At 37.0% G+C, this 23,714-nt stretch overlaps 2 protein-coding genes across 2 annotated transcripts; one reads left to right on the top strand and one right to left on the bottom strand.

Annotated features, from left to right (window-relative positions):
• Positions 1-990: 990 nt before the first annotated feature.
• LOC129273569 (mannosyl-oligosaccharide glucosidase-like) lies at positions 991-9,086 on the bottom strand. Its single transcript, XM_054910623.2, has 2 exons — positions 8,234-9,086; positions 991-7,764 (listed from the first exon to the last, which is right to left on the bottom strand). Exons 1-2 carry the CDS (start codon positions 8,948-8,950, stop codon positions 5,869-5,871), a joined length of 2,613 nt encoding a protein of 870 aa, XP_054766598.2. The 5' UTR covers positions 8,951-9,086; the 3' UTR covers positions 991-5,868.
• Positions 9,087-14,752: 5,666 nt separating this feature from the next.
• On the top strand, positions 14,753-22,162 carry LOC129273570 (PWWP domain-containing protein 2A-like). Its single transcript, XM_054910626.2, has 2 exons — positions 14,753-15,333; positions 18,753-22,162. Exons 1-2 carry the CDS (start codon positions 15,161-15,163, stop codon positions 20,323-20,325), a joined length of 1,746 nt encoding a protein of 581 aa, XP_054766601.2. The 5' UTR covers positions 14,753-15,160; the 3' UTR covers positions 20,326-22,162.
• The last annotated feature ends 1,552 nt before the right edge of the window (positions 22,163-23,714 follow it).

A 23,714-nucleotide genomic window follows, 5' to 3' on the forward strand; every position in this document is an offset into this window, starting at 1 on the left:
TCATATGTCTTGCAGTTAATTGTAAATTTAGGATTGATTGCTTGGCCCCATCTTATAAAGAGTTACAATTGATCCAATCAATCTCAACTGTATGGAAATCCATCCATATAATTTTTTTCTACAGGAAATGTGCACAATATCCTTAGTAAACAAAGAGAAACACACTGAATTTTCAAGAGAATGATGTTGATGAATGTGCATCATTCGGTTACACTTCGTAATTCCGAAGGTTCGTAATTCCGAAACACGTAAATTGCCTATACCTCGATGTTCGTTAATCAGAAAACGTAAAAGGGTTCGTTAATCCGAACATTTGTGGCGTTATTCCGAAGGTTCGTTATTCCGAAGGTTCGATAATGCGAAAACGAAATAAGGTTCGATGTTCCGAAGGCTCGTTAATCCGAAAACGAAATAAGGTACGTTGTTCCGAAGGTTCGTTAATCCGAAAACGAAATAAGGTTCGTTGTTCCGAAGGTTCGTTAGTCCGAAAACGAAATAAGGTTCGTTAATCATTTCGTCTTCGGACTTACGAACCTTCGGAATTACGAACCTCATTTCATTTTCGGATTAACGAACCTTCGGAATTACGAACCTCACTTCTTTTTCGGACTAACGAACCTTCGGAATTACGAACCTCATTTCGTTTTCGGACTAACGAACCTTCGGAATTACGAACCTTCGGAAATACGAACCTTCGGAATAAGGAACCTTCGGAATATCCGAACCTTCGGAATAACAAAGCTTTGGAATTACGAATGTATGCGCATCATTCATACCTAGCTAGCTTTTATCTAGTAAATATTTTGAACAAACTTGCATTTTAGTCTGTTGCTGGCTTTCCATAGTTGTGGCTGATCGTATCAATCGCAACTCTTTGTAAGACGGGGACCCAGGTCTGCTTCTTGCAACATGGAGTGTAATCTGAATATTTGCAATTGATTACTTACATGAACCATGCAGAATCAAGAACTGCACAAATGAGACACTTACTAGTTTCATAAATCTTTATTTTGTGACATTACACAACATGATGTTGTAATCATTTACAAGTACATAAGCTTCCATGAAGCACCTTCAAAGCCAAATATGACCCCAATGAAAATTATATTCAAATACAATTCCCAAACAGATTCATAAATACTTTACAGTCTACATCGATGAACAAAAACAATACCCAAGTCAAAAGAAGAAAAAAAAACACTTAAAAGAGAAAAAATAAGACTTTACTTCCTAAATCTGCATCATTGGATAAGCTTTCACAATGCAATGAATAGGGATGGCTCTTTTTTGAGTTCCCACTTCGAAGGCTCTTTTAGCACTTTTGGGGCATAATCCACCCCACCCAAGTGCCTCCCCCCTTTCCCATGTTAAAAGGGGATTAAGATCAATCGTTGAGAATCTATGTACTCCTGGATCACTTAAAACTTGTTTAGGGGGTTATTTTGCACACAGAGAAAAACTCGTTTAGGGGTGTTTGGAAATAATTTGGTCACGCATGTGTACTGCAATAAATTTGACTGCCCCCCCCCCCGGCATCAACATGCAACAGGTGTATGTAGTATTATGGTAAGATACACAGAATAATAAGTTGCATGTTATTTTAAATTAACACTGCAATCACAAACAATACATCAGTTACCGTATCTATTTTTTCTTTAAAACAAGATGTCTCAAATGTTTGGGCAAAACAATATCATTTCACTTTAATTAAATATTGCAATAAAGTCAGTGTAAAAAGACAATTTAAACCAAGGCATTTTGCAGAATTTCATACCCGCATTTGCTCCCAAGCTTTCATCTGAAATATTCAAATAGTATAGGAAATTATTAAAGTGATGTCCTGAGCAGATAATATAATTTGATCCTTAATAAATCAAATCAAATCATATTAAATTTGATCCTTAATAAATCAAATCAAATAATATTAAATTTGATCCTTAATAAATCAAATCAAATAATATTAAATTTGATCCTTAATAAATCAAATCAAATAATATTAAATTTGATCCTTAAAAAAGGAACAAGGAGTTTGCCAATAATACCAGACCTTTTATCTCTCCTTACAAGCTTCACTGAAAGAGAAGAGGAAAGCTGAAAGCATGAAAGGAAATGCAGTTCCACTTTTTAAATCAGAATTCTGTTGGGAGTTTCATACAAGATTTGACGGAAAATGCACATATTCCCTACACAAAGCATCTCTTATCCAGTTTAAATGACATCACTACAGATACACTGTAATACATACATGTCTTAGAGTGGTTCCAAATCAATGTCTCTGTTTGAATTTGACAGTGAAACTGAAACATATGTGCAAGTTTATAGAGCTCAATTTTATGTTTTGTTACCGAAGGAAATACCTCATATATACTGTACAGTCATTTCTTTGTGTACTGCATGATTACTACTTCTTGAAAGTATAATTCTTGGAGATTTTTTTCCCAGTTCCTCTAATGCTTAAATCACAATAAACTGTTTACAGTTGCTATGTCCATTGCACAAATAGATAACAAAGGTCATAATGCTTGAGTTTTAAAATGCTGTTTTAATTTTAAATTATATTATAAGGAGTGTACAGATTTGGGCCAATGCCACAACATAGTACGGTATACAATAGGATAAACTCAGCTATACATTACAAACATTGGATTCAAGGATTAAACATGATTTCAATATGCAAAACACATTCCTGTCTAAGAATTGGAATGAATATACACGCTTGATCAAGAGAATGGATGGACTTGAATTTGAATTGCTAAGACATCACTTGATCAATCTGGCAAGTCTTTATAATTCTTTAAATGTGATTTGTCATTGTAATATATCACAGTGAAATCTGAATTTTACAATTCTCAATTTTCCTTGTGAGCAAAGCCTTTTTCTTGTACAGGAGGAAAGGCAATGGGTGATCCCTTTTAATAATACATATCACAAAGACATATAGTTGAGGCAAAAAGTTTGCATGCACCCATGGATTTAGTGTTCGCTTGCCAAACGTCGTAAAATTTACTATATTTTCAGAAATATAAATACTACCACAACAAGTTTGGTATCAAATGAAAGAGCATATTAAGCTCTTTCCCTGTATTCTATTTGTTAGTTATTATATTTTCAAACATCTTTTCATAGAAATACAGAAATGTCAATTTATGATTTATATTACATTTTCTATCATATGTCACCACTGAACAAAAAATTGTTGAGAAGTAACTAGTACAAATATGAAATGTTTTTGTCAAGTTTTTGTTTTTAATTTGTCTAAAATATAAAGATTTTTTTGGAAAAAATGACACCTAAATATTTTTCAGCTCCTGACGACAAAGCTATGTGATGAAGGGGCATGACATACTCATTTGTTTGATATCAAATTCGTCATGATAGCGCAAATATTTTATAAGATACAGTAAATTTTATGATGTTTGGCAAATGTCAACTTTTCTTTGAATATCCTGGGTGTATGTACTGTAAACTTCTGGTCTCAACTGTATATGTTGAAGTCACAAATATGTTAAAGCCAAGATGGGGATAAAAACACCATTTATGTTTTTCACGAAGAGCACTAAAATGGATGCAAAAAAGTGCATATTATACAACTCCCAAGAATGTTCTGTAATCTGATTGGTCCAAATCAGATCGTATGATATTGAGTAAATTGCACTATGGCATCCAAAATGCAATATCCTGCACTTTGACGTCATCCAAATGTATATTATCCTGCACACTGACGTCATACCAAATGCACTATCCTGCACTCTGACGTCATACAAAATGCACTATCCTGCACTCTGACGTCATACCAAATGCACTATCCTGCACTCTGACGTCAGAGTGCAGGATAGTGCGAGGTCTGGAATAATCTAGAATTTAGATCAAATATAGCATTTGGGGCAACTCGGAACATGTGGGGGGGTTTATAAAACAAACAAAGCACGCATTCTTGGGCATAGAGGACCTAAATAATGAACTCTGTGCTCGATTCGCCAAATGGATACACTGCACTCGGTCCTGTGGACCTCGGTGCCGTATATCCAATGGCTCTTCTCGCACATCGTTCATTATTTGGCACTGCATGCACGCGCTTACGTGCATTATTTGTATATTAGCCCATGTGTACACCTTCACCTTCAAAAAGTATAAACTGGATCATAACCAGTGTGCGTGCTATCTTAAAAACATGTCCTAAGATTCAGATATTAATAAAGCACTAAACCAAATCTACTGTAAGGATTTTAAAATGTTAAATTTGGAGGGAAAACATACAACTCTCATCTAGTAAGGAAATACCACAGAAAATTCACAATTTTAGAATTGACAAATACATGTATACACAAATATACCTGTATTGCTCCTTGATACAATCTAAAATACACAAAAGTACAATACTCAAGTAGGTGAGGTGTTTAATTACTATACAACAAAAGTCACAACACAAAGAAAAAAAAATTATATACTAAAACCGAAACTTTTGTACTCCTATCAGAGTGCTACTATTCAAACATTAAACTGAATGTATTAAGAATTTCACACACTGAAACATTTATGTCTTGCTTTGAAAATAAAATGAACATATTACTAGAGATAGGTCTATCATAAGAAAGTACACAAAGTAGAAGGTAATTATTTGAGTGTGCAAATTTCCAGTCCTGTTAATAAGCCAAGTTTAAATCAGCTTGTTGCAAAACAATCCCTTTTTATTGTTCTTTATATCCTTTTGAACTTGTTATTCCAAAAATAATTAGATTGATCATCGTCCATCAAATAACACCTGAGGGCAAAGTCTGAGGTTTATCCAACAAATGGTTCTTTTACGAGAACAAGACATTCGCAGGTACTGTATAATGGCTTTGAAGTTGTACTTCATTAGCAGATACCTTTAAACTAATCAAATTAACCCGTTGAAGAGTGAGCCTGCATATATGCAGGCTGGAGTCTATGGAGAATATGTGTTATGGTAAAATCATTCAGTTTACAATGGGACACACATTTAGATCTAACGGTTATGGCAAAATGAAAATGGAATGAATTAGATGGACAATAAGAAAGTATACATATATTATAAACAATAACCATGTTTGGAGGGTGTATGTATCAACATAATAATTTGACTATCGATAGCCTGTTGATTCAAGAACTAACTAACCCCTGCACCAAATATGTGTCCAAAAGTATTAAGGGTAATGCAGTACTAATGAAGCTGGCAAACTGTTCTTAGGTGCCTTACTAGATTCTTTAATCCTTTTCTTTTCCATCCAGCGTAATTTGAAATCCAATCTTTGTAGATTCGAATTCTTACAAGCATCTAAATGCAGTTTACATTGTCAAACTTGATTTGGGTTTCTTCACTTCCACTATGTTAAAACAGGAAGCTATTGGGGTGTATCACCTATCATTACAAGGACAGATTGACATTCATATTATTTTGTTCACAACTTACAAACAACAACAGAGGATTATTATTGTTTTGCCGAAGTGTTGCTGAAATTGATGTCTGCCAAAGGGACACAACGTATATTTACATTCCCCATCACATCATATTTTTAAAGGGCAAGTTTTGTTTCTATTCTCTGACCCAGTGATCAAGCTGTTGTTGTCAAAGCAGCATTTTGGGGGCTGGCTAAAGTCGCGTGATCAATTTTGGGAAGTTACAGAAATACAAAATGGTACAGAAATACAGTATTTCATCTTAAAATTCTCATTTTATACCAGAGAAGAACAGTCAAAGGCAAGTTTTATGATTCAAAATAATTATATTCACATGATAAATTCCAGGTACCAGCATCAAAGATTTGATGAACTTAATGGGATAAAATCAAGAAACAAATCAGATAACAGAATATCATCATTTCAGGAAAAAAAATTAAAATTACATGACTAATAAGATTCTGACATCATCAGTACAACAAGAGCTGACCAACCAGTAAAAGGGTGGCATCCTTGCCCTTTCCCAGTTATATCATTGTAATTTTCCCACACATAACCTGACCTATTATATTGCTTTATAATATTACTAACAACATTTGCCCTGAGTTCACTGTAAATTTCTTTAGCTTGAGCAGCATAAGGACCGGGAACATTAGCATAATGATGCAAGGCACGAAGAGCTAGGTAATTAATATTGATCCAAACAGCTCCACGCCAGTACGGTGGATCGTGTTCAGTGTTATGTTTCATGTACAACGGATCGCTCTTTGATAAGGATCGAAGTCCATAGTTGGTCCACAACATGTCAGGGTTTTTCATGTCGGTGAGGGTCTTGCCAAGTTTGTCAGAGTTAGGGTCAAGGATGTGGAGAAGGAATGGGAAGAGGCTGACATATCCAAAGGAATTGACATACTTGTTGGTGGGTCCAACTTTTGATTTGACAACACGAACCATCTCCATCTGGACAGGTTGTTGACCTGGTTGGCGGGGCGGTGGGTGAGGGCGCTCTAGCACAACTCTAGCTGTATGGTTCCCAAAGTCACTAAACATTTTTGCCTTTGGGGACCAATGAAGCTTCTCAAGAAGGGCATTATTAGTTAGGACCTGCAATGTATGCTCATACTGATCATATGGTAACCCAATGGTCTTGCCTATCTCAACCATCACACTTGAAGCCAATGCCATCCAACAACGCAGATCAATGTGACGTTCTTCACTTGAGGGATGGGATGCTCGAGGATAGTCATCACATCCAGAGGTTAATGTCTTGGGATTTAACTCGCGATTTGTCTTGCTATCACGACCCTTCCAACGATAGGATGTTGGGACTGGACCATACTGAGTTGTGTTGAACCATTGGAACCATTTACCTAACCTGGGATAGATATGCTTTAGGAAGGATGTGAACTCTTTCTTTGGGATTACAGATGATCCGTCCCTCAATAATGATTGGAGGGGTAGGAAAAATGTTGGAGGGTTAGCATTTGTATCATGTTGAACTACAAACTCTGCAGGCACCTTACTTCTAGCCTCAGAGTCTAGAATCTGTTCTCTAGGTATCCAACCATCTGCATTCATTAAATCAAGCCAGTGGCCTATGATGTCTACACTGATGTATGGATCCCACTTGCTAATCAACAGATTGTGAAACCCTTCATCCCACAGGAAACCACGAGGAAAGAACGATCGTGAAGGCACTGCAGTGTACAGAGGAGCTACCCAGTATGCTACCGGTTCCGTATTATGCTTGGATTGAACAACCGAACTCCCATAGAAATACCCAATACCTCCTATCATGTTACTCATTGTTGCTTTTGCAAACACTACTTCATCAGGAGCGTATCCCTTTTCAATCAACCCGAACTTCTCCTCAAAAAGCTGGTTGAAATTATTGCTGAAGCTCTGCACAAGACTTGTCAACTCGGAACCAGCAAGCTCCTTTTCCCTGTCCGCTTTGCTTCCAGATTCAAAGACAACATCCATGATGTATGGAGGTTCTACAGTCACTTGATAGACGATGATGTTTGCTGTCTTATCAGGTGATGCTGCAATCGTTTGCTGGTCATTCCCGACAAGACCAAGAAGCTGGATCTTCTTCTTCAACTCATGATACTTCAACCGCCGCATGACAAGGTCTTTGATTGCATGGAGGCCAGGAGTGTAGGACACCAAGTAGTTGTTCATCCTGACTTTTGTTGGTTGTGGGAATCGAAGGACAAACTTCCCGAGCTCTTCTGTGGTGCCCTTGATGCCCAGCAGCTGATTTCCATCCAGGATTGGTTCAATTGATCCTTGACCATCGAGAGCGAAGTAAAACATGAGGCTCAGTGTTTTCTTCCCCTTTGTCTGCAGAATTAACATTACAAGTATAATATTAATGATAATCAGTATATTATTTTCATCAGTTCAGAAGGTAAGAATTACAAAGATCACCAACATTCAAATCACTCTGCCGACACCCCCCCCCCCCCATCCTTAGGCAAGAGCCTTGGGTGGAGCATATGAGTTAAACATAAACACAAACACAATACAATTCTCCCGAATTAGATACCAATTCAATGAAGCAATCATTATAATACTGGAATTCTCAAAATAGAATGAAAAGATATATGAAAAACAGTGTAGAGATTTGGTTAATCCATATAATAAAATATATTTTTCAAAATCATCGTAGCACTCTTACAGCTACTCATAATTCATGTAGATCTACATTGTTATTTATCAACCTGTGATGTCCAATTTTTATCTTGTAGAAATTCATAATGCTAAGTTTTTTTGCCTAGTATCATCAGTATTTAGTTGTAGTACTACTTACAATATCTACTCCATCTTTGTATCGGACAGAAATAGATGCTGACCAGTCCCCTCCTTGAAGTCCACCTCCACTCTTTGCAAAAGCCGTTTTGATATGGAATGGACCATCAAAAATATCTTGAATTCCAAAATTAACACCATCATGTTCAATCCAACCATACTTGTCCAACCCATCTCCTTGTTCACATGTGTGCCTGAATTTCAGATCTGGATTTTGACTAGGAGAAGTTGGTTGTTGAAACCACATAAGACCCACGACAGGTGATTTTGGAGAGCGTGTCTTTAAGCCGAAATAGACGCCGGGGCGGTATGTACCCCAAAACCGCCCGGGACTTTTGGCGGCGGAACTGGCATCACTCGCTATGGTAAGTGGAGCGCTTAGCGGCGTCTTCACAGCTGATCGAAGGACATGCTGATACCACAAGATCATGAGTGGTATGCTAATCATCAGAGATGTCAACAGAAACATTATGAACTTCGAAGACGATTGTGCCGCCTCATCCTTTGCCTTCCGAGACTGTGCTCCATTTCCAAGTTTCGCAAGTTTAGTTTCACGGCTGCGGGCCCCTCCCCCTCCGTCAGTGAACCGCGATCGGGGAGATACCCCCGCTTGCTTACGTTGCTTCGGCATCTTGATCGGGTGATTGAAAGCAACGCGATTTGCTAGGTTTTTGCCACTATTATGAATAAATTTCAAAATTTGAAATATAATACTCATGAACAATTCTAGTCCACTCCAGCTAATTTAGCATTTTGCACCGCAAAATGCTGGTTGATGGCTAAACATTCATTCCTTTTTTTCAAACAAGTCTACGTACGCGTTGCCGGTATTAGTCTTTCACCCAGCTCATTCGGTATCGATATCGGATATACTCTCAAAAGTCGCCACGTGCCCGTAGTCTCATATTTCGGACGTAAATCAACGTCAGATGGCATATACCTTAGCCCCCATAACTAGATTTTTAAACCCATTTTTTAGTTTATTTCAATATTCAACATACGAATCAGTAATAATAAGATAATGACCCATTGGTTATATATATATATATATATATATATATATATATATATATATATATATATATTCGGTAGATATTCCACGTGTTGGAGTAATATTAAGAGAAACAAGGTTGAAACTTTCATGCTTTAATCCAACAAAATTTATTGAAGTCCACAAATTTTCGACGAGTACATACCGTCTTTATCAAGTACATATACCGTCTTTATATATATATATATATATATATATATATATATATATATATATATATATATATATAATGAGATGAGGCGAGGCCAACTCAACAGATGACGCAGGACACCATTATTTGCTTTAGCTTTCGTCTTTTAATTGAGACTTCGTCAGAAGCCCCAGAAGCGTCTGAAAAATATAAGGAGATACAACATCCAAGTTTGTTTTGCACATTATTATCACCAAGTTGAATATATTCCATAATGACAAATTAATGAATGAACAGATAAATAAATTAATGAATAATAAATAATTAATTCAATTAAAATAATAATGATATAAATGAAGAAGACATACCTGTAATTACAGACTATTGTGATAGTTAAGTATGACCGTATCCTATCTCGTTCTTTAGGAAAGTGGCAAAAATTGCACAATGAAAACATTGGTTGCTAGGTGGTGAAAGCGCAAAGCGCATTGGTATGCGCATTTAATTTATGTCACAATAAATATGAATTTTCATGATATTAGATATCGTAAGCTGGAGGATGATGTCGAAAACATTGTTTCTTACAAGCATAGTAATTAAATTTCTATGAAACGATATAAATTTTGAAATCAAATTGAGATTATAAATAAAATTGTTGATAATTCGCGTAATGACCAAAAGTCTCACTTCTCAAGCTTAGGTCATCTAGAAAGCACATAACAAATACATAACAATAAGTATTTAAAAAAAATCATTTAATCATTTAACTAGTGACACTGATGTAACAAATGTGACACACGATTGAGGTTAATTAGAAAATATCTATTCTTCTACATTGATGCCGTTTGGTACAAGTGTCTTAAGTTTCAGAATCCAATATGACTCTCGTTTGAGTATGATTGATTTATGCTGTTTTCTGATAAGTTCTATTATCATCACACACTATATATATATATATATATATATATATATATATTTATATGTTATATATATATATATTGTCATATCAGGGAGGGAAGCTTTAGAAAATACCCTTCCTGGTATGACTATCACAACAACTCCACATTATCCCGGCATATTATTTGGTTGCATGTTGAACAAAAGGTCTAAATACATATACACAATCCATAAAGAAAATGTAATGAAGTCAGGAGGAGGGTGGGCTCCACGATCGCGACCGCGTTGGGGTGCCAATCCAATGATGTCTCATCGATCAGTTTTTGGCAACTTAATTGACTATTATGAGGCTATTTCTTTTCTGTCCAAAATTCGAGCACTTTCCCCGGGGGGCCACTTCCATTGACGAGTGGATACCATGCGCGACCATGGGGTCTCGAAAAGCACCCTAAACACGTATTTTCCATATTCTGAAAATGCACCCCTTAACAAGTATTGGCGTGTGAAACCCTACCCTTAAAGGGATGGTCCGGGCTGAAAGTATTCATTGCTTAATAAATAGAGTAGAATTCACTTAGCAAAATGCCAAAAATTTCATCAAAATCGGATAACAAATAATAAAGATATTGAAGTTTAAATTTTAGCAATATTTTGTGAAAACAGTCGTCATGAATATTCATTAGGTGGGCTGATGATGTCACATCTCCACTTTCCGTTTTCTTATGTTATTACATAAAATCATAATTTTTTCATTATTTCATACTTGATCATTCATGACGACAGTTTTCACAAAATATCGCTAAACTTTAAAATTCAATAACTTTGATATTTGTTATCCGATTTTGATGAAATTTTCGGCATTGCGCTCAGTGAATTCTACTCTATTTATTAAGCTATGAATATTTTCAGCCCGGACCATCCCTTTAACAAGTATTGGAAACAAAACGATACTCTTGGCAAGTATTCCCTGAAATGAACCCCTAAACAAGTACAGCAATATTTGTTATGTCACGGGTCCGTCGGTCGTCGGTTTTACCTTTACACATCATTTGGTTAAGTACAGCCCCACCTTCCACATCTGGCGCAAATCGGACTCTAAACGCGTAGTGTTGGGGGCAAAAACGACATCCTTTATAAAACATTTTAATTTTGTTTTATCATCCCCGCAAATTTGACCCTAAACGCGTAGCTTTCCTAGCGAAAGTAGATACCCTTTTTTCATTATTTTTTTGTTTTTGAAACCCTTATCACGTTACGTACGTAATAACGTACGTGCCCTATCTTGAAAAAGACATCCTTTTTATGTGTTTTTTTGGTCGCGCATGGTATCCAGTCGTCAATGTAAGTGGCCCCCCCGGGCACTTTCCCAACGGGAGATATTGTGAAACTTTTACCATTGCATTTACCTGGTGTAACATGGGTAGTGACATAATAATTCATTAATTTAATTTTCATTCATTTTGGGAAAAAATATTATGATTGATGTTAACTTAAAACATTAAGGAATGTTCAGTGAATAAACTTTATTTTTTCCAGCAGCAGTTTTCAATCATTCATGCCAGGGTGAGGGCCCTAGAAACAATTTTTTTTTCAAAGGGGTGCTGGTTTAAATCTAACAAGACAAAAAGGGTATATATTCACTACAAAATGAAAGTGTCCGAAATTTGAAAAGTAACCCTGCCCCCCCCCCCCCCAAAAAAAAAGGGTTCTGCTACAAAATGAAGGTGATGTTGGTTGGTCCATGAAAAAGCAATGCAAAAAAATGTTTCCACCGCTAAGAAATGAAGATGAGTGGTGATCGACATTTTGCTATTAGCATTATCAGATTTAAAGGGGGTGCTGTCTATATGAGCATACGCAGGTGACGCAGCAATGGCCGTACACAGAAATTTTTCGCGGGGGGGGGGGCAACACGCATGCTGAAAGTGAGGGAGCGATTAAGCGACCGAGCTTGTCATTGGGGCGGTTTTGCATTTTTACAAAGTGGAATTAAAGGATAGCTGTAGGCCTATACTTTGGTAAAATTTTCAGTAAAAAAAATTGGGGGTGATTGCCCCCCCCCCCCCGCTGCGTAAGGCCACGGGGACGCAGCACCCCCGTGCATGTGACCCATGATTCATACGCTTGACTTATAATTTTTTTCATAAAAGACTATTTTCTGTACGATGTACATTTCATACTGGTGCTCAAAGGCAGGAGATGGCGCTATTGCCATTGATGCATGCCGTTGATCATTTTTATCCACCTTCATGGGACGGATTCAGTCGGGTTGGAATCCGACTATGATAATCAAAATAACTGGTCTTATTTCATATTGGAAAAAAGATATGTACCTGTAATTGGTAATTGAAAAGTATAGTAGCATTCAATCATTGGTTAAAGAAATCGAGGGGACTGAATTTTTGGATACACTGCCATAATGACAAATTTCCCACATGCAGAGTAAAACCCTATAGACCCCCCAATCAATGAAAGCAAAAAATAATAAAAATAGTATATATCGGCCCTTCGTCAAACCTGCCATAAAAGGTATTCAAGTAATTTCGATTAAAATTTTGAAAAGGGCAGCCATAGATTTGTATAAGTCAGTTTCTTCGATGAATATTCAGCTGCAATAATTATTAGATAAGACCGCTTGGCAGATTAAAAAAAAATATATTATGCCCTCCCACCAGAAACGAAACTGATAACTTAATCGCAAAACATTTCATATCTGTGAAGCCTTTGTCCCCCTCTTTTATTTCATGAAGTAAAATGCACTTTAAAATTCCCATGCATGAGTGAGGTTCATCAAGAATATAGCTGGTGGCGATTTATATTATGTTTAAAGAATAGTAATTAAAAAAAGTTATTTATCGGCTTTTTAGGGGAAATGAACAGGAATCATATAAATATTTTTGTTATGCTTTTACTTCCAAATCCTGCATGGTGCCTGCATCATACGCTGTAGCATCTTATGTTCAATGTATGACTGACCTCCATCCTACGCAGCAAAGTATATAGCGGAGTATATCTTTAGAAAATGAACTTGTATGTTTGATTGTGCCTTTAAATCAAAGCCAATGAATGGTTTTGAATCGACTTTAGATCGGTTTTAGAATGAATATCCAAATAACAATTATAAGTAAAAAAACCCCAAATTTTATACTGAAATCAAAAGCATAATCCACATTTTTTAAACTTCATTATTTCTTTCTTGTTTGGCGGCATATATATACCGACCCCCAGGCCCGTTGCAGAAAAATATTTGCAACTGGATCTGATCACTAGTTGTCTTTTTTGTTTATAATATTTTCATTCGTTTCCTCATCACTCCATGCTCTTTTCATATGTCAGCCAGTGCCCCCCCCCCCGCTTGTCGAGACACCCATTAAAAAAAAACTTTTTTATTTTCATTTTCATTTAATCATTTATATTTTCTATCTATCTATCTATTTTTTTTTTTTTTTTTTGGGGGGGGGGGTTACTCGCAGGAAAGTGCCCTTAATTCTGAGTCATCAGAAAGCCACCACTCCGGCCCTCCTGTGATTTTCAATCTTGGATCCGTATATAATCAAGAGACTTTCGGCCCTTTTAATTTTAACCCAAAGTCACTTCATGTCACTTAAAATAAGCCGACCTGTATAAAATTCAAATAGGTCAATCGGCCTTATTCTGCGTCGTTTAAGTGGAGATGAAAATACTTTGGGAATAACTCTTTGTTGATTAGGAACCATATTAATATATGTAGGCCTATATGATGAATGAGTGCGCGGCGTGTGTCAATTTCTTCTTCTTCTTATTATTATTATTATTATTTTTTTTTTTTGGGGGGGGGTCGATCTGCCGGTCGGTGGCATCCGTCCACTTGGATAACTCAAACTCTTGTATTTTTTTAAATCAAACATCATCATGTCCCATCGACGTATTTTTACATCTCTTTCGTTTTCCTGTTGATCAGCGAGGTCCGTTTGTGAGTATACTGGGGTTGCATGGATGCTGGCGACCTTAATTTAATCTCTCTTTTTCGTATTTCCTTTTCTGTTTTAATTTCCCCCTATTTAATTTTTTTTCTCATTTAACTGGTTTATGCTTAAGTTGTTATTTTGATTTTTATATGCTATGTAACTACAAGAATATTTATTAGGAGGCTGCACTCTACAAGCTCCTCTTTTTAGCAGCCTCCTCCATTTCCAACCTGATATATAAATTTTGTATTTTTAATATGTTTTGTTAATAAAATGTACCAAACAAACTGTAATTGTTGAAAATGGAAATAAACGAAATTAAATTATGTTTTAAATCGATAGCTTTCTGATTATCCAAATATTCATGAAACTCTTTTTTTTAATTACCAAACTGACAAATAGTTTGTATCATGTCGGCTGCATGTCGTAGGCCTCGACATGGAGAGCCCAGTTGCAAGATTCTGAACTTCCAAGCTGATCCCTTCACATAATACTACACTCGGTATGCTGTCTGTGCTGCTGTGAACATATAAATCGCAAAGTGCACCAATGATTGAAAACAAATTTACATTTTATTAAGAATAATTCGTCTTTTGAAACTTATAAAAACGTTAAATTTGATTGTGAAATTATGTAACTTGACCATCCGTTTTACACTATTCAACACACAAAATGATGCAATCTTGGGTTGAAATTCAGATTGACAGCTCCCGAAATACGGATTGGGTTTAGAGCATTACATTTACGCATGCGCTCTCTTATCTTGCGCGGGATACACACAGCTTTCCCTTGTTCTCGATGCTGCTGCGTTTGTGTTCATGAAGCGTATATATATACAAGCGATCGTGAATACAGGCTATACGGCGCTACAGAGCGAACCCGTATCCCGCATAAAAGCTGGCTATGTCAGCTGTATTACCGAAGCCAAAAATGGCTTCGCAAATTGCTGAAGACGGTCCGAAAATTGGATCTGTCTTGCCGGTCGAAGTAGAACAAGCTCTTCCAGATCTGCTAATGGTGTCACTGAAGTCTGGAGGCAAAGTTTTTCGTGGTGTTCTGATTGACACGAATTCAGGGTAAGTAAAAAAATAAGTGTAAAGCACGTCTATGGATTTGGAAAATTGAGAAGTGTCTGACATGACAGCTAATGAAGTGCAGATGTTTTGTTGATGAAAAGGGGTGCTGTCAAATTTGTTACTGTTGTCAGTATTCATATTATCAAGTTAAATTTTATTAAGTATGATGAAATTACATGATTATGATATTGGAACGATGAAATAATGTGACGGGGAAGTGATATTCTGCAGTTTTTGTAAAATTATGTGTGTGATGAAATCACAAAATGTCACTTTTAGTTTTAATGGGGTGTGAATGACATGCCAAACCAAGTCTTCTTTCGATCTTCTTCTTTCCGTTAATGCCCACATTCACTATATTGATTATTATGGCATATAAGTCTCTTTCTCTGATTGACGGTTAATGAAATGCCTTTTTTAAGTTTTTTTTTCTAAGAAAACATGAATAATCAGTACGGCAATACCTCTCTAATATAATGCTGTAGCCTGTACAGTGTAGGATGGGGGGGTCGGGTGTCCGGACACAGTCTTTATATTTTGAAGCCTTCTTTTTTGTCTTTGGATTACACTAAAAATATGAATTCAATAGTTTATAATCATCTTCTATTTTGTTCTTATATTATTTATAATATTTCCTAACATTTTGTACTAAAAATTGATGAAACTTTGCTTGTAAATTTTTCCAAATGACTTTCTAAGATTGATCGTCCGGAGTCCGGACACACAACTAGTTTATATACAATATTATAACGGACAAATTAAGGAGAGGTAGTCGCAGGCCTGGGTAGTCAGGTCTAGATCTTTTAGATCTAGACTAGGCCTGTACCTATTGCGTTGGAATAGTCGTTAAAGATATGGATCTATGTAGATCTATGTTTTTTATCATAAAAATGTACCCATGCAGTGCCATGTTAGTCATTGAAAGTAGTAACTTGGTAGAATTTTAATATATTGTTCAGAAACTTCATAAATTATGTTGTGGTGATTAGGCTTAATGGTATGAAATTGAAAGGCCAGCTCTTTTGATTACCGGGGTAAATTACATTTAGGCCTAGATCAAGGCAAAGCAAAAGAGAATTTTCTTTGTTTCTGAGAGCCTTAATGCATGTGATTTACAATATATCTAGCTTCCAATCTATATTCAATAGATATGTATGTGGGTAGATACATGGTATGTAAATATTATTATTGTAATTCTTTTTTTACCCTGATTTAGACAGGATATCAAGCTGAGAGCCCTGGTCTGGTTGGATCATTGGAAAAATCTTCAACTTTTCTTGTCTTCTGATGCTGTTGATAATCCAGTGTTTTATTGTTTACCTGTTGATAATAAAAATATTGACTTTTTGTTGAAGTTCAGATAAAGGAAAAGCTAGATCTTGACTATTTAGTGCACCCACACTGAACTTCTGAAGGATAGCGTAACAAGAAAAGTGCTCTCCAGAAAAATTCAGAATCAATTCAGACCTAGTTTGTTAATAAAGAAAAGATTTGTTATTGTGTGCAGGCCCTAAACTTCAATATTTTTAGGGCAAATACTCAAAATTAGAAAAAACAACAACTGGATACTCATCTCTGACTTTTAATTTTCAATGACCAGGCCCAAGGTCTGAAAATGTTGCCTCTTTTTCAAGAGTCTTGATGGCAGTATAAGATAAATTTCCAATTGAATAACCAAATTGAATACAAATTGAATACCAATTGACAATTAGTTTCAATTTGGAGTACATGGAAAGTGAAACAATTGGTACCCATGGGTCCCCATTGAAACCAATTGACTATTAGTCCCAATTGGTTTCAACTGGAAATAAAGCCAATTGGACTGGTCTCAATTGGTCCCCAATTTGGACACCAATTGAAACCAATTACAGTCGATTGGTTTCAATTGGAAGCAATGGGTGTGTTCTACTAATAAACTTTTAATCTATTGCAATTGAGCCATTTATCATTTATGGGTATATTAATTGTTTGTTACTCATTCTTGTTTCTTAAACTAATGTATCACTGGAAAATGGTAAATGATTAAAAAGTATATTGCAAGAACAATAAAATTGTATTACACGATCCCAATTGATTACCAATTGAAACCAATTGGCTATTTGTCCCAGTTGAACCCAAGTGGCTATTGGTCCCAATTAACTAAAACCAATTCGGGGACCAATTGGCCCAGTGGGTCCAATTAAAACGAGTCAGAAACCAATTGGGCATTTGCGGGGTCCCATTTTAATTCCATTGGGGACTAATTGAAGACCCATTGAAGACACATTGGGACCAATAAGCCAGTTCGTAGTTCCTTTCTGCGCATGATCAAAAGATTCTATGCATGATCAGAGGAAGGTCATTTGTACTAAAGTGACATGGTGGTTTAAAATCTAATGAGATAAGCACCAACTTTGATGTCTTGATGCGTCCACGAACGACTGGTATTTCACAGTTTGCCAAGTACATTGTGCAACATGCTATGATATGCATTCAAAGTAGGAATGCAACAAATACCTTCATAAAGTGTTCATTGGTGTGCTATTCTAGTCACCTGGTCTATTCAATTTCTTCATCCTGCTATGTAAGGCAAGCTTACGTAATATCTTGCTTTGAAATCTGCCTATCATAATGAAAGAAATGAAAGGTCATTTGACCAAAATTGTCCATGAAGTAACTACGAACTGGTCTATTGGCCCCATTAGACATCAATTGGTCTTCAATTCGTCCACCATTTAATTCTTATGGGACCAGTTTGCCCAATTGAGTCCAATATACCCTACAACAGGAACTCAACTGGTATCTAATTTGGACCCATTGGACCTACTGAAACCCATTGATACCAATTGAATCCAAATTGAAACCAATTGAAAATCTAATGGGTATTGGTGTTCAATTGGTCCCCACATTGCGAATTCTAATGGGGCCAGTTGAGACCAATTGACTATAAAATAGTACCTCAAATGGTATCTAATTTGGACCCATTAGACCTATTAAAACAAATTGATACCAATTGAATCCAAATTGAAAATTCAGTGGGTGTTTAATGGGTTTCAATTGGAATTTTGTCCTTGGTATATATAATTTATATCTGAGAAAAATTTAGTCTAATTGTAATTTTTCAGTCCAATTATCACGTTGTGGGGACCTACAGTATTAGTATTACTTTTTAAAGTTATTATCAAACTGCCTAGTTGCAACATCATCTGTCTAATTTACTTTCTCCTCCGTTTATCTAATGACAACTTTGGTCTATAGAAAAATACAAATAGATTTAGGCCAAGATTAAATATGCCCAATTGAATGAAATAGAGCGGATATCCAGGTATTTCCAACAATTGAAACAGTTTTTAGGGATTCACATTTTGAAAGATATTTTATTCTGCAGGCAAGAATATACTCAATTCTCATTCTAATTCTTTGTTTTTTATGCTCTTTAGAGCATGTCCTGTAGGTGTGCCAGATACAACCAACCTTGGTTCACGTTTGAACAAGGACTTTGGGGTGCAGGTCATGGACACAGCTGTCATCCTACCCAAAGAAGATCCAGGGACAGGGGACACTGCTACAAAAGTAGAGGATTCAGCCTTGAGCTTTAGACAATCCTACTTCCAGAATATGCCATTGCCACCCGCAAGACCACTTCTTTTTGGTAAGAAAGAAAAGACACCAGAAATCAAACAAAAGACAATCGCTCATGGAAGGTCCAGACAGTTTCGGTTGCGACCTCGGCAGTTGCTTTGCAGCAACTGCAAAGGAACTTGTCAGTCAGTAAAAGCAAAGACTGCCACAAGAAACAGAACTGACAAGAGTAGTCTTAAGAAGCGGAAAGCAGATTCTTCAGGAGATGTTGTCCGTAAAAAGCCCAGGCCCGACCCGAGAGTCACAACAAATGGTGGAACTAATGTGGGTAAAACAAATGCAGGGGCTTCAAGTTCCCGTCCGTTGAGTACTCCAGCAAAGTCAGAAAACAGGTCTATCAAGAAAACCAGCCCTGCGATAAAGATATCATATGCAACACCTGGGAAAGGACAAAGATTGATTGTGAGGATACCACCTCGCACAAACAATTTCAAGCAAAGTTCTACCTCTCAAGGGATAGGATCTAAGAGCAAGAACAGAGTACTAACTGTTCCATTATCACCACTATCTTCACTTGGTAAGCATAAAATTGACTCCATAACGAAGAGACCGTTGGCGAATGGGTTGCATAATTCACCAGTGAAAACCCAGCATGACAAAATCAGGATTGTAAAGTCCAAAGGAACTTACACAATTCCTACAGAAAAGTTACCTGTAAGAACTTATGGCCCTCTCCCGGGGTCACCAAAGATAGTGAACGGAGGAAACAAACTGGTTGCAAATGTCACTGTCAAGCCGATACCATTACTTAATGGGTATCGTTCAGTGAACAGTCCACAGAAGAAAGAGAAACTGCCTTCCGCCCCTAATATCTTGCCACCATTTTATATCAGTGATACAGCCAGTGATTGTTCATCTCATACTAGTAGGGGTTCAAGAAGAGGGAGTAAGAAAGGAAAGCAGAATGGCTCTATCAACAACAACAATTCAGAATGTGAGTTTGACTCTGATGCTTCATCAAAGGAAGCCTCTAAGAAAATAGAGGTGAAATCCAACATTCACAAGAAGAATGTGACAAAGAGCATCATGCCTTGTGGCAGGACAGTCTGTGTAGGTGACATCATCTGGGGGAAGATAACAGGATTCCCTTGGTGGCCAGGTCGCATCGTCCAGATCATCGTGACACGAAGCAACGAAGGTAGCATCACTCTGCAGGAGGCTCAGATCACTTGGTTTGCATCACGTTCCATCTCCTTCATGCCACTCACCAAGCTTCCACCATTCCTGGGGGAGTTCAAGAAGTACTATGACAAGAAGAGGAAGGGGCTGTACAAGGAGGCTATCACTCAGGCAACCAAGGCTGCAGAGGCACTGTCCAGTGAAGTACGAGAACTCCATACTATGTTTGAAACTCCACTTAATAAATCCTAACCCAAGGTGAGTCACTGTAGATTCATCTGCTAATCCTGCATCATTTCTCTTTTTTTCCAGTGGAATCCACATTATCATGACAATTTCCTTTTCTACCATTTTCTGTAAAATGACATAAAATTGTGGCACGTAGTTGCATTCTAAATTTGAGGGATCATAACTTTCAATACTTTCAAGCTCTTCTGTTTACAAAGATGTTAGCAAATTTACCTATTCCAGATTTTTTTATGCATAGTATTTTTTCTTTGGTAGTCTCTCATCCAGGACACTTCTTTGATAACATGTTATTAATAGTCAAAGAGCTGTCAGCAACATATCTCCAGGGGTGTCATCCAACCTTATTGTGCAGACTTGATGAGCATCAATCCTGTAAGATTTCAGCTCTTTGTGTAGAAAACAGTTTGTGAAGTATCAGTAATGATTCGCAAATCTTCTGATTGATATAGGGCTGGTCTTGATGTGCAGTAAGGTAAGATATAATTGTTTTTCCCCTTTGGGTTACTCATAAGTTCTGGGAGCTGATATGTTGATAGATAGAAAAATCTTGACATAATGTGGATATTTATTGGTATATGATCTGATTGTTAAAGAAGTCCAACGCACTGGCATCTAATTTCATTACCATCTTGTGTTGGCTGTACTCATCTACATTCGCTCTACATTTAATATTTGACATTCGTGGTCTAGCGGTTATAACTTTGGTCTTTCAATCTGACGAATGTAGGTCCGAATCCAAGCCATGTCATGTTTTCCTTCAGCAAGAAATTTACCCTCACTGTGCTGCACTCAGCCCAGGTGAGGTGAATGTGTACCCGGTAGGAAGAAATTCCTTGAATGCTTGAGTGCCTAGGCAGCCCAGCTAAAGTCGGGGTAATAATAATAGCAGGGCCCACTGGGAGAACAGTCTTCGGAACCATAGTGGCTCCCCTGGGTAAAGATGCCTATTATTATTATTATCATTTTAATAGCTTGTGTTTTTCTCTCAAAGTCTTCATATTTGGGTGTGTTTGGCTGGGCATCTTATAGTCCATACCAGACTAGTCCATACATACATGTAGAAATTATGAACTCTCATGGGATGTGGTTTTGTTTGCAGGAAACTTTTTTTACGTTCTTTTTCTTTAATAAATCCAAAATTTACAAGGAATCCAAATGTTTTTTCTAAATTACAAAGGTAGTCCACTGTCTGTCCACAATGATTTTGGGTATTTTATATTGCGGTGCAAACGTTATCAGATGTACCATACAATTTAGTTTAACCATGACGTTTACATACATGAAATAAATAATGAATGAGGTCTATATTGGAACTAATTTACATGTATTTATACACTAGGCGTTGTGGCGTGCACCTGTAATCAAAGCTGTGGGGAAGTTACAAATTGATACAGAGGTTCGGGGTTCGAGCCCTGGTTGTTGTGATTTGTATTCCCATACAAATAAGGACTCGAAGGCAATTTGTTAAGGTTCCATAATACAAGTTGACTAATCCTTTATTTATTACTTCGGACAGTGCCGCGCCTTACCCCGCATGCAAAGGGGTGTACATACGCGCAGTACAAATAGATACAACTCATCTCATTACATCTCCCTTCTTTTAACAACATCGTGTTTATCCTTAAAAACAATTTGAACAGTTTCCATAACATTTTGGAATGATTTCTTTTGGTTACTTAATTTCTTCTCACTTGCAAAAGCTTTTAGGCATGCACATTTCCTATTCATTTGCAATATCATATGTCATACATTTTCACAAAACTTATCCCTCCCAAAAAAAAACTGTACATATGCTCAATCCTTCAACTATTTAAAATCTCTCTTTTCATCAATGTCAACCAAAAAAAATTCCAGACAATGCCAATGATTTCGGCAATTATTTTTCACTATAAAAATGAACAGTTAAAAGTTTGAACTCTTTAAAACACACTTGTTTTGCTTTGTAATGCATCAATCCACATATAAATTTTAACGTAAATTGTTTGCAAAAATTTTTCCAGTTCTCAGTTATCTGAATCATCGTACATATTAATAATATTTAACAAGCTTTTAGCACTTTTAACTTTGCGTGCCTAAACATATTTACATATAATACACTTAAGGGTCAAAACGTTCAGGTCTGTGCACATGACGACCTGATCTAGTGATATATGTGTTCTGGGATTGTCTGCCATTTTTTCTGACATGTGTGTCTTGAGTTTGTTTGTCACTGAACTTTTGTGAATTGAGTGTATCACTACTTGCATCAGTACTGTCATGATCAGGCTGTGGAATGACCTGTTCTGTTTCATGTTGCATTTCATGTTTTTCTCCGGTTTCCCGGATATGCCTACGGGTGCGGCGTAGAGTTTGACCACTAGGTGTTCGTACTTCATAAGATTTAGGTTCAGGTCTCTTGTTAAGGATTGTTCCTTTTTCCCATTTTCCGCTCTCCTGATTCTGCACTCGAACCTGTTGTCCCTGATGTAGTGGTGGAAGGGAACGTGTGTTCCTGTCATAGTAGGTCTTCTGCTGATCTTGTCTTGCTTGGAGGCGTTCTTTGATAGCGTCTCTGTTAGGATCGTGGTTTCTGATCCTAGTTGGAAGATCTGATTGTATCTTCCTGCCTAACAGTATTTCTGCTGGTGATGGTAGGTGATGGTCAATGGGAGTGGCTCGCAAGTATTGCAAGGCTTTGTTGATGTCCTGCTTGGCTTGCTTTGCTTTCATCATTGTTGTCTTGATGGTCTTGACCTGTCGTTCAATGTAACCGTTGGACTGGGGGTATCTTGGACTTGAGGTTATGTGAGTGAACCTCCATTCTTCAGCGAAGGTCTTGAACTGTGCGCTACTGTATTGTGGGCCATTGTCACTCAATAACTTTTCAGGTGTGCCTTGTTCTGAAAATATTTCTTTGATCAAACTGATGATATTGGCACTTGTTGTATGCTGGAGTTTCTTCACGATCGGAAACTTGGAGTAGACGTCCGCAACCAACAGATACTCCTTCCCATCCAGGTGAAATAGATCGGTTGCGATGACTTGCCAAGGTCTTGTCGGGATGTCATGAGGATGCAGTGGTTCTGGTGTTTGTGACTTTCCATATTCCTGGCATATTGGACATGACTTCACTCTTTCTTCAATGTGTGAATTTATGCCATGCCAGTAGATGGAATTTTTGGCTAGTAGCTGGCTTTTTATCACTCCTTGATGTGCATCGTGTAGTTTGTCTAGAAACTCTTGTGTTATGGCTTTTGGAATGAACACTCTTGACCCCTTGAGCAACACACCATCTTCAATGGACAATTCATCTCGGTATGCCCAGTACTTTCTCAGTGGTTGTGCTACATCACGTCGATCTCCAGGCCAACCTTGAAGGATGACATCTCTCAATGCGCATAACTCATCATCTT

Source organism: Lytechinus pictus, chromosome 12 (assembly GCF_037042905.1).
Source record: "Lytechinus pictus isolate F3 Inbred chromosome 12, Lp3.0, whole genome shotgun sequence".
Classification (NCBI taxonomy): Eukaryota; Metazoa; Echinodermata; class Echinoidea; order Temnopleuroida; family Toxopneustidae; genus Lytechinus; species Lytechinus pictus.

Coding starts and splice junctions, on each gene's coding strand:
- LOC129273569 (XM_054910623.2), bottom strand. CDS start 8,950: ATGAGTATTATATTTCAAATTTTGAAATTTATTCATAATAGTGGCAAA. Junction 7,765..8,233: donor ACAAAGATGGAGTAGATATT/GTAAGTAGTACT, acceptor TTAATTCTGCAG/ACAAAGGGGAAGAAAACACT.
- LOC129273570 (XM_054910626.2), top strand. CDS start 15,161: ATGTCAGCTGTATTACCGAAGCCAAAAATGGCTTCGCAAATTGCTGAA. Junction 15,334..18,752: donor CTGATTGACACGAATTCAGG/GTAAGTAAAAAA, acceptor TATGCTCTTTAG/AGCATGTCCTGTAGGTGTGC.